This window comes from Cuculus canorus, chromosome 3 (genome assembly GCF_017976375.1).
Source record: "Cuculus canorus isolate bCucCan1 chromosome 3, bCucCan1.pri, whole genome shotgun sequence".
Lineage (NCBI taxonomy): Eukaryota > Metazoa > Chordata > Aves > Cuculiformes > Cuculidae > Cuculus > Cuculus canorus.
The window spans coordinates 91,511,626-91,523,239 of record NC_071403.1 but is presented as its reverse complement, the minus strand read 5'-3'; the positions used below and the strand labels follow the sequence as shown (position 1 = coordinate 91,523,239).

At 42.3% G+C, this 11,614-nt stretch overlaps 1 protein-coding gene across 1 annotated transcript; it reads right to left on the bottom strand.

The window, feature by feature from the left end:
- Nucleotides 1-863: 863 nt before the first annotated feature.
- Nucleotides 864-11,212, bottom strand: SLC30A10 (solute carrier family 30 member 10). Its single transcript, XM_054063751.1, has 4 exons — nt 10,627-11,212; nt 9,961-10,044; nt 6,471-6,707; nt 864-5,738 (listed from the first exon to the last, which is right to left on the bottom strand). The coding sequence occupies exons 1-4, from the start codon at nt 11,120-11,122 to the stop codon at nt 5,263-5,265; spliced, it is 1,293 nt and encodes a 430-aa protein (XP_053919726.1). The 5' UTR covers nt 11,123-11,212; the 3' UTR covers nt 864-5,262.
- Nucleotides 11,213-11,614: the final 402 nt, after the last annotated feature.

Here is an 11,614-nt window from a genome sequence, read left to right as displayed (position 1 = left end):
GTACTACTACTGTGGAAAACAGCACAGCGGCTCAAGGACCAAGGGTCTCATCAATATTAGCAAATTAAACAGTGCCGGGAGATGAACCGTGATTATCCGTAATAGCAAGCTGTTCAAGTATTTCAGGGCCTGTGGCAATTACTGCTGCCCCAAGCCATTCCCGAGCACAGTCTATAGTCAAGGACATAATCTCAATTAGCCATCAGCATGGAGCCACCCTCTTTTGAAGTGGACAGTATTTTACTAACATAGATCTAAGCCCTTTTATGCCAGTTGATCTCTGTGCCCTGCAATATCTCCAGGTATATTTAATTTACTAATACAGAAGTAGTCAATAACTTCATGGGTGTTCGAATGTCTGCTGTCTCTATTGATCAAGATACGCGCTTCTTGCATTAGACATAAATCATATTAACTACCCTACTAGAAGCAGAAAATAAACCCATCACAGCAAGAGATCACGCTTTAATGCCATTAAACTTGACCACTCTTCAGCAAAGAGAAGTTCAGTCGCAAAACTACAGGCCTGCTCTACTGACTTCTCTGGAGAGCTGAAGGTAAGCATTGCAGTTATAACTTAACTATTCGTGGGTGTACATGAAAACTATGACAGCAATGCTTCCCAAGTGATTCTGGGATTTCTTTTCAAACGGACAAGGTCATATTTGCATTAATAAATGTTGAAAAACACCATTTCAGGACAAGAAATGGGGTGTGCAGTTTTAACCCTGACATTAACAAGCTTACAAGCTAAGAGCAAACTTTACTGATACAAAGATCTTAAAATTATTCAAACTGACAGAAGCTCCCTATTGCTAACGTACATCAACTCAGAACAACAGGTTTATTTAAAAATACCCTTTATTTACAAGACATTCAAACTTCATTTTGACAAAATTGTAACTGTACATAAAACTTAATTTCTTACTAATGGTTAATAAAACCACAATGACATTTTCCATTCACTGATTCAGCAATCATGGGAATTACATTTTGGCACATTATTTAAATCACATAAGGAACAGAATAACTGGAGGAAACTTATAAGCAACACAACTCCATAAATGTAACAACTTCATACAGTGACAACCTCATACCAAAGTATCACTGCTCAAATAAAGTATTTAACATAGAAAGTGCTTCCACCATAGAGCAAAGTAGTAGAACCTATAGAAATCTTCATGGATTATCTTTTCAGAAATGTCCCTTTTATCTGCTTTCCAATTAGTGATCCAAGCTTTCCCCTAAGTTGTTGATGTATGACTAACAAACTCTAGTGATGTCATCATCCCTTCTTAGGCTTAGAAACCAACCTTCTTTATTAAGTTGGTTCAAGTGGAGTGTTTATAAAGGATTTAAATATATAAATATATATATATTTTTATCTCAGGATGACTACTTAGACAACACTGTGACACAGATCACGGGACACAAAACAGTCCTTGGAGCAGTCATCCATAGACCTTGGGTGGTGAACTTCATTTTGGGAAAAATTTCAGTGCCAGCATATTCTCTTCGACGTCCAGAATAAAAGGGAGCATTCAAGATATGAGGTGTTATACTCAGGTAGAGGCAGGAAGAAAAAACAGGAAGAGCAAGATCAAAAAGTGGTTTGCAGTGGTAAAGGGTATCACATAGCAAAACCAGAAAGCAGTGAATTTTAATTAAATGGAGTGCAAAAATGAAAACAGTGCATAAAAGAGGTATTTCTACACTGTATTATAGCTACATCACCATGACCAGAGGCCTAGCAAAACTATATTGCTCTTATTGAAGAGACAAAGAATAAGAAAAATACTGCTGCATTACAAGTCAAAATAAGTATCATGAAGTACACAAGAAGGAAGTTAATTGAAAACTTGGCAAATGAAAGGCAACACTCCTAAAAATACTATCAGTAATTTTTCTTCACACAGAAAGGCAAAGGCAAGACCTGCATTTAGTTAGAGAAGAAGGAAAAATTATCTTTCAAAATGATACATTTGCTTAAAGTATAACAGATGAAAAGGTGGCAAAAAAATTGAATTCACTTTAGGAAAAAGCCCACAACTTATAAAGGCCGGAAAATTGCTTTTGCATTCAATGCCATGTCAAATTCATTTCAGTTTTCACTCTTGCTCCAAAACTATCCGCCAAAGGCTAGTGAATGTTTCATCGCCATACAATTAGGTTACATGTATGACTGGTTATGGACCAGATGACCACGTAAGCGGGACATCTGGTTGAAAATCAACTGTCTTTTAAACAGATTCCCTTTGCTACAGCCAGTGGTGTGCAGATAGTGCAACCACTGCAAGAGAAATTGAATGCCATAACGGTGCAGTCAGAAGGGGGTAAATGAAGAGGACAGGGTAGCACAATCAACATGTAATCATCAGAACTTTTACTTCCTGAACTGGGAGTGGAAAAAAAAATAAGCAAAAGAGGCCAGAAAAGAGATTTTTCAACAGTGCAGCAAAAATTCATTGAGAACAAGTGCCCATACATAAGGGCAAATACTGAAATATACTGTATTTCAAGATGAGGTAAGCTTAAGTGACTTAAAAGAGATATGGGAAGAACTAAAGAGAAATAATCCAATAGAAAATAGACACTGACAGGAATGAAGTCTTTTACAGAAGCAGAGAGAGGCCACCCAGTAGAGCTTAGTTGTGGCACACTCAAAGCAGAAAAGAAAAATATTTTCTTCCAGGACTCAAAGGAAAGCAAGGATACTGAGTCAGCAACCTTAGCTGGATATTCTGGAAGCCCATACACATAAAAAACAAGGTTTACTTCATAAATAATATTGCTGTATTGGGTTTGCTTCTTTAAGTAATCAAGCAAATTTTAAATCTCCTTGTTTTCTAGGTCTGAAGATTTCTGTAATCCCCAGTATTTTCCTATTTACTCACAGAAAACAATTACAGTACAAGAAAAAAGTTTACAAATGTTACTTCATTGTATTTTCAGGTTACAACACTTTTAAAAACTTAAAAAATAGTTAATCACAGTTTTAACAAACACTGGAAGGATAAAGAAAGAGAAGTTCCTTTTGTCAAAAGTCTCAGCATTATACGTAATAGTTCTCTCTAATCCCAGAGTAAACAATACTGCCATTCCACCTTTCAACCACTTCATAAAATGTATATATAAAAAGATAACCTGATTTAAGCCACAAATGCATAAATATGCAAGGCTGCTTGTTTTAGAGGATATTTGGGAAGCAAGTTCTCCCTTACACTTTGTTCGTATTTTGGGAGCTTTCTCTTCCAGTTCTCAAAAAAACCCTATAAATATTTTTATAATTTACATCTAAATCCTGACATTTAAACATCATCATAGGTGAAAGTACGGATAAAAAGAACAGAAGAAAGGGTTGTCTTACTTTATGCCACACACTTCTGAAAGACAGAGCAATTCTTAAAACGTTTCCTGATTTACATTAATTCATGCAATAACTGCCAAGCAAAGTCCTGCTGCTTTCACCTCTGCTGCTGCCAAGAGAATCAAACAGACAGGAGGATCACATTCTTCACCCAAGAACCTCTTCAAAAGGAGTACCTGCAAATCTAGAAATGTGCTATTAAGACTGCAGTCACTGCTTCAGTAAATACCATTTTCCAAGCAGCAAAATAGCCTGCTGTGTCTTTTAATATTCATTGATTTAATGTAATTGTCCTTATTAATAAGGAGTTGGCCGCTTTCTACTCAGCCATACAAGGAGGTCCTGCTATTTTTCCAGCCTGGGCTGGAAATCAATTTTCCCTTTCTGTTAATGTGTCGCTGAGGTAAAGACACCACTATTTTATAGAGATGTCCCCATAAATAAATGAATAAAATAGCTTGCCCGGGCCACAGAGACCACTGAAAGGCTACTTTTGACTGAAAAAAGGATTTGAAAGCTTCTGGATCTGGTTTGTATATACAGTGAGGCTAAGCACTACTCTCAGTGTGGACTAGGAGGTAGTGAGTCTCCTCTCCAAGAAACCTGTGGAACAGACCTGCCCTAAATCCAGTACTAGTGACAAGGCACGACACCTTGTTTTCCTTAGAGCACGTTTACCAGCCTTAAACAAAGGCAAGCAGCAAAGAGATAAAGGAACTGCTCCACTAAACACACTTTGAAATACACCTTTGGGCAGGGGGAGGAAGGGCAGGGCAGAGGGAAGGGCTTAGACATTTAAAATAATTCAGCAAAAAATAAAGACTAAACAAGGAAAAATTCCTTGTAATTTTTTTTAAAGCTTCCTCTAAGTGATAACACTGCACATAAAAATCGAAGGGAATTTCTTAACTAACCCATTATTAAATTGTGTCTTAATGATAGAACTGCAGAATTTTAACTGTTCATAACAAACAAATTAGCTTATTTATTCAGCATGAATAATGACAGACACTCAGTGTTGTAGATATTGCAATCATCCCACACAACGATGAATTAGGACCATGGCTATTATAATCTCTGTTGTCAGGAGAAAAATAAATTAAAAAGACTGAGTTGTACAATCACAAGAGTGAACAAGATAAAAGTCACTGAATAACTGCCTGCATTTCCGTTTGCTAGAATGTGTACATACACGTTAGTATTTCAGGACAAGTCTATTCTTTGTCATACCCATCTGTGATTAGGCTAAGACTCCAGTATTACTAGTACTTATGCAAGATCAGTTCCTACTCTGTCCCTAAATACAGGAGTTAATCAAGAAAATAATGAAAGTCAAAATTCCTGAGTGCTTCCCCTCCTACATAAGACACTCCTAAATTCATTCACAAACCCCACTGGCCAGAAGCACAAGCATTACTGTTAAACTGTCTATACAGAAACAGAGTTTAAGGATCAGTAAAGCAGCTCTACTGAAGTCCTCTAAAAATATACAGTACTTAGTCCGGTACAATCACAAACTGGCCACAGGGCTTTCAGAAAACAGCTCACTTCAGCAGAAAAGGCCAGAGTTTCATTCCCAGTGCCACTGGCCATTAACTGCAAGCATCAGTGCAGACAGCAATACACACCATCCACTCTAATAACAGAAATTCTTGCGTAGTTTGGTAAGGAACTGGGTTAGGCTGTATAACAAAAATCTTAGATGAATGCAACACCCTCTGTGGAAACATTAATCCTTATTTCAGATACAAGGGGGTTTTAGTTGTATTTTGGTTTACAGCTAAAGCACAGAAATCTGTTTGCCACACCAACTTCAGCTACAACCGCTGATCACCCCCTTCAAGCCAGGATATTTTTTGTTCTATGAAAATATTACACAAAGTAGAGGGAATTGCCTAAAGTCGTGTACTGCTCAGCTGTGATTTGTCATCAGAGCCACCACAATATTTCACATTTTTAATGCTATCCTCTGCCAGTGGGTACTCAATAGGGATCTCAATATCATTTTTACTCGAACCATTGTCTTCACGCTGTGATGAAAGGCAAGTATCATTTTTCCCAGTATAGCCATTAGTTTTAGCTGGGGGGTTCTCTCGCTGACTGCAGCACAGCTGAGAGTCACAAGCTTTTGAGATGCAGGGTGAGCTGCACATTAGCTGGAAGTTCTTGTGATCCATGTACTCAGGCTGGATGGTCACAGAATGAATTCCTGCTTCATGAAAAACCTTCCGTATTTTATAAGCAGCATCTTGGTAATCAGTAGGGGTTTGGCACTTGATATGAAGAGTAGCAATATTCTTCCCACCTGCAAGCTCCCAGATATGCACTTCATGAAGGCTGCTAACCCCTGGTACACGAGCTAGTCTGTCAGCTGGAAGACAGAAGAGAAAGATGTTAGAGACTTTGGTGTACTGGCTAATTGCTATTTCTGTTAGAGCCCTATCCAAAAGCAACAGTCTCCAAACTACCTTTTTTAAAGAGCTGTACTTCGTAAAATATGTCTACTCTCAGCTGCTTTCAATTAAGCCTCCAGGTGATCACAGGAGCAAGTCACCCTTCCCTTTCAGTTTACCCATCCCTCAAGGTCCCTAATGGCACTATACTAGTCGTTCACAGAAGCAATGTTAGAACACCACTTCCTTGGCAGAGACCCCACATCTTCTGATTTCTTTAGCCCCCAAGTATGGCGGAATTTCAGAAATAACCAATGCTACCCCACAATTAAGCAGTGTGAACAATGCTGAAGAGTTACAAAATTAACCAAGCTGGTTTGGAAGCCTTTGGAAAGAAGCCATTGCATGGCTGGGAAATAATTTAATTCAATGTTGTTCCTTTCACAAACACCCCACACAAAGCATTAACAGCTCAAGAACTGGTATTTTTGATGTATTGTTAGAGTACCACATTCTCAAAATGCATGCTTTAACTAATCCAGAGAGATTTGAGTCATGTTGCTAGGACACAAGCATGTGACTCTTTCTCACAGTTCTTGAGAATTTAGAGTTATTATGAGTAAATAATCCAAACATGTCATTCCAAAAATAACATATGCATTGAAATATATCATTTAGATTTCAGCATTTCAACAACAAATTTGACTTACTCAGTAGTTGCACATTAACACCTTTGGGAACCATCTGCAACAAAATAATTGAGGTCTCCTTGATAAGTGGGAATGCAGAAGACAAGATGATGATCACCATAATTATTGTCAGGCTTGGATCAATGTAGCACTGCCAATTACATGGAGCATTCTCCAGAGGAAGTATATGGAAAATTGTAGCAGCAATTACCACAACCACAGATCCAAGTGCATCTCCCATAACATGCAAAAGAACACCTGAAACAAATGGCACAATTTCCGTTAGCGGCTGAATATTTTGGGGGTTTGGGTTTTTTGATTTTTTTTGGTTGATTTTTTTGGTGGGTTTGTTTGTTTCTTTGCTTGAGGGGACAGGGGCATTAGGAAGGAGAAGGAGAGTCAATCTGCATTTTTTAAGTCTGTTCTGCTTGTCATGAAAAGCACAATATTCCAAGCACTAACATCATAACTGAAGTTTTCAATAACAACTTTCAGAACAAAACAGCACAGGAAAACGGTGACACTGAACCACAGCTGCTGAAGTGGGATGCATTATTAAACACGCAGGGTATGCTAACAATTGCACTCCAACTGCAATGCCATGGCAACATAAAGTGTGTTTGCTTAAATGGTTGCAGATTATTAAGAGATCCAGGCACGTTAAATCTCAATTCTCAATTAAAAATTGATGACTAAATCTATCTGTTCTACCCTGGAAGCTGAGAGTGTCACAGACCACCTCCCATAACAGTTATTCTCCTCCACCTGCTTCTATGTTGAAATCTGAAAAATTACCTAAGTGAAACCTAAGCCCATCCCTATGGCTTCAAATACCCTCAAACTCCAACTATTGGATCAAGCTTGATTATTAGTCATACTAACCTTGTCCCACCAATGCTACTAGGCCTCAGACACAAAAAAAAAAAAAAAATCAGATTCTGATTTAAGAGTTACTAACACGGCACCACAGTTTAATATGTGCCTGAAGTGCTCTAAATTGAGAGGAAAGCTGGGTACCACTTTTTACATCTATGGGTATGTTTTTGCACAAAAAGTGAAGACACAAAATGGGCTCTTGTAATAACGTATTTTTATCTGCCCTTGCAACTACAAGGGCCAAAGTAGTCTTCTTGCTATAAAGTTACAATCATCTAAGAATTTTTTTTATTTTAACTAATTTACATAATCCTCCGTCTTCCCATCATTGCTCAAATGCACTCCAATTTTGTCAGTCTTTACTGCTCCGATTTAGATTTCGTTCCAACCCTAATTAATGCCTAATTCATAACATCTCTAAATAGAGGGAGTTAATTTCTTTGTCAATACTTTTTATTCTGAGCCTGTGAGAGAATAAAATGGCCCATCTGCTTTTATCATCCCTATGACAAGCACTTTCAAAAGCTTCGCTCCAATTTAATTATTTCCTCTGGGCTGGAGAAGCTGTAAAAGGCTCCATCTGAAACTCATTTACAATGCAGTGAAGAATTTTGACTCTCTGGTGATGCTGGACACTGGATTAGACCTAGAGCCATGCCTGCTCTGCTGTTTCTTGACAGCTCTTTGCATGAATGTTGATCTTCACTGTGAGAAATGAAGGCAATAGCCACTGGAGTTGTTCAGAATCACTGCATAAGATAAGAAAGTACAAACTACCAGTAAGCGCAGCTCTTTTTGATGGAGTCAGGCATGTTCTGCCCTATTTGGCAGACTCCCACAGGCCTTTACTCCTAACAGTGTTGCAGTGTTTCCTTTTCATTCACAAATAATCCCGATTCAGCATGGGCTGTAGGCTATTGCACGAACATGAGGGACAGGGAGAATGCAATTGCTAAGACAACTAACCAGAGAGCACAGCTTAAAAAGAATAGGAAACTGTTTCAGAAAGTCTTCTTTCAGATCAAGAAAAAATATAAGCACATCAAAATTATGATAATTGTTAACTGAAAATTCAAGGAATTCTGAAAATGCTTATTTTACATTATTATCATTGTTAATATGTGCATCTTGCTTATGCATCACACAATGAGAGCCTAGACAGAAATGAACCCATTTTCCTATAGCTTTGGTTATAAAATAGAACCAAAAATGAATTTTAGTAAATAAAGTCAGTATGGTAAGACCATAGGTAACATGTACATTCAACAGCTTGTATTCGAAAGTCTGAACCACTCTGCATATGCTCAAGAATTAATAGGAATAATTTTACTCTACAATAATTAACCCAGTCACGCAGAATGTCTGGATTCCTGTTCCTACCACTTTTAAAAACCAAGAAGCCGTTTCCCTGACAAGCTATTTTGTCCAGCTATGTCCTCACCATCTTTAGGCCTAAGCGCTGTCATTCAGGAAAGTAAGGCTTTCTCTACAATATACTCATCGGTTTCTTATCATTCTCTTCTCCATCTATGAAAGCGGTGGTTTGCTTTTCCTGCTCTGACCACCTTACCACTATAGTGCCATAATATCCAGCAATACCAACTTGTAGACATTCAGGAAGGTGTTGTGGTTATAGCATACAGTTTGATTTCCAAAGTGTCTTCCCTTACAAACATATTTGTGTAACTTTGAAAACACTTTTGAAAGACAGGTAGATAGACACACATCCAAAAAAAGTCCCAGGTGTTTGAACGCCATGTCAATATCTAAGCCTAATTCACGTAATGCTAATTTATATGACTTTGGAGGAATATCAGATGCTCATAGGTGACCATAAGAAGCCTGAAAGCACCACCCTGTTTTAGCTTTCTCACAGCCCATTCACTGAGGGACAAACTCAATATTCCAAGCTATCTGCTTTTGGCTCTGCTCAGAATAGGTATCTAAATGTTTGTGCCTATAAGCACCTATACAGAGAGGGAGAGAGATACTTGGTTCATTCATCCCTGGAAGTAACTACACAGTTTCACTCTGCAGATACTCAGAAATCTGCCAAATTACAATGTAAAAAGGGCTGATACTGTCACAGACTCTCTCAGGGGAGACCTGGAAGACAGTTGGAGAACCTGGAAAAACGTGTGTGCTGATGCACCAGATTCAGCACCTTTTCCCTCGTGCTGACTGCAAAACCTTGCTAACCTCAGGATTTAAAGAAATTCTATTTTCTGCCCAAAAGTATTTTAAAGTTGAAAACTGCTCAGCTACTGCAGCAGTGAAACTCAAAGAAGCACCTCATAAATACCTGCCTATAAGGCCTCTGGTGACTTGAACTTAGTGTCAGAGGTTTTGCCTCCCTTCCAAAAGTCTCAGCTGAACTCCTCTAGACAATCAAAAACTAAACACACTCAGAGTCAATTCAGAATCACGCTGTTTTGTTATTTTCTGTGCTATTTCATACAACCAAAACCTTTCTGCTGAAGGTAACTCAGTCCACATACATAGAAGAATCCTGCACTTTTGCTCCATTTTTTACTGATATTTGGGGGGAGGGGAAGAAAAAGAAAAATAATCTGAAATAGAAATCAGAAAGTGTTTGAAGTCATCATAATATTAGCAGTATACTTCTGTGCTGTACCTCTGATGTTCAGGGCTTCAGACTTTTTCTCTTTTTTTTTCACAGGCCCCTCTTCAGGGCTCTTTTGGTCATTTGGTGAATCACCTGCATTCAAAGAAGAAACGCTGTGTTGTGTATAAGTTCTACAAACAGAAAAAACATCATCCTTCTCAAAAACAACTTATATCAAAGAAGATGAGAAGACATTAAACAAAAAGAAAAAAACAAAAAGCCAAAGCATTTTCAGCACCGTTCTGTGAGCAACGCCTCCCTCCCCCATCCCAAGGGGACGCCCGGTGTAAAGTACAAGGTGAAAGAGGCAGCGGGTGTCTGAGGGAGCTTAGCAACATTCCCAGGGGCCCCAAAGGTGGGGTTTGGGCTCTGAGAGGGCGCAGAGGACGTGTCTGGCAGCTCGGCGGGTCCCATGGGAAAAGAGGATGGAAAGAGGGATGATGGGGAAGGGTGCAAAGGGTGGAGGTAAAGAGGTGACGTGGGGAGGGATGATGGCGAAGGGTGCAAGGGGTGACAAGGAGGAGGAGGTGCGGGGAGGGATGATGGAGAAGCCTGCAAAGGGTGGGGGGAAAGAGGGAACGTGGGGAGGGATGATGGGGAAGGGTGCCAGGGGAGGCGAGGAGGAGGCGCGGCTGGACGGCGAGGCAAGGCGGCGAGGATGCCGCCGAAAGGCACCTGCTCCATCGTCCCGCTCGGTGCCGGCGGCGCCGGGCAGGGGCTGCGGGGCGGGCCGGTGCCGGTGCCGGCGGCAGCAGGCGCCCCAGTCCTGGAAGACGAGGAGCCCCACGAGGTTGACGGCGAGGCCGAGGGTGCCGACGATGAGCACCAGCCGCGCGTCGTCGATGGGCTCCGGCCGGGCCAGGCGGAGCACGGCTTCCACGAAGATGGTGAAGCAGAGGGCGGTGAGGAAGACGGCATTGCTGAGGGCTCCCACCGCCTCGGCGCGGCGGTACCCGTAGGTGGCGCGGGGGCCCCGGCGGCTGCGGCGGGCGATGCACCCGGTGGAGATGCCCACGCAGAGCGAGATGAGGTCCGACAGCATGTTGAACGAGTCGGACACCAGCGCGATGGAGTTGCCCACGTAGCCCGACACCAGCTCGGCCACGAAGAAGCCGGCGGTGAGCACCAGCATGAAGATGAGGCGGCAGGTCTTGCCCGAGTACCGTCCCATGGCCGAGCCGAGGCGCCCCGCCGGCGGCCCCGCTCCGCTGCCGGCGCCGCCCGCCGCCCCGACCCTTAACGCCGCCGCCTGCCGCGCCTGTCCCCGCCCGCAGCCCTGCCCAGGGGCCGCTGCACCGCCCCGCCGCCCGCCGGCACCGCGGGCACCGCAGGCACCGCCCCGCAGCCGCCGCCGCCCCGCAGCCCGCGCTTGTCACCGCCCCGCGGCCGCCGACCGCCACCGCCCTGCTGCCCCGCAGCCGGCACTGCTGCCACCCGCACCGGCGCTTGTCACGGCACCGCAGCTGCCGCCGCAGCTGTCACTGTCACCGACCGCCCCACAGACGGCACTTGTCACCATCCCGCAGCCGCCCCGCACCACAGCCGGCACTGCCGCTGCTCCGCAGCCGCTACTGCGCGGCCGTCCCGCAGCCACCACCACCCCGCACCACAGCTGCCACTGCCACCGCCCCGCAGCCGCTACTGCACTGCTGCCCCGCAGCTG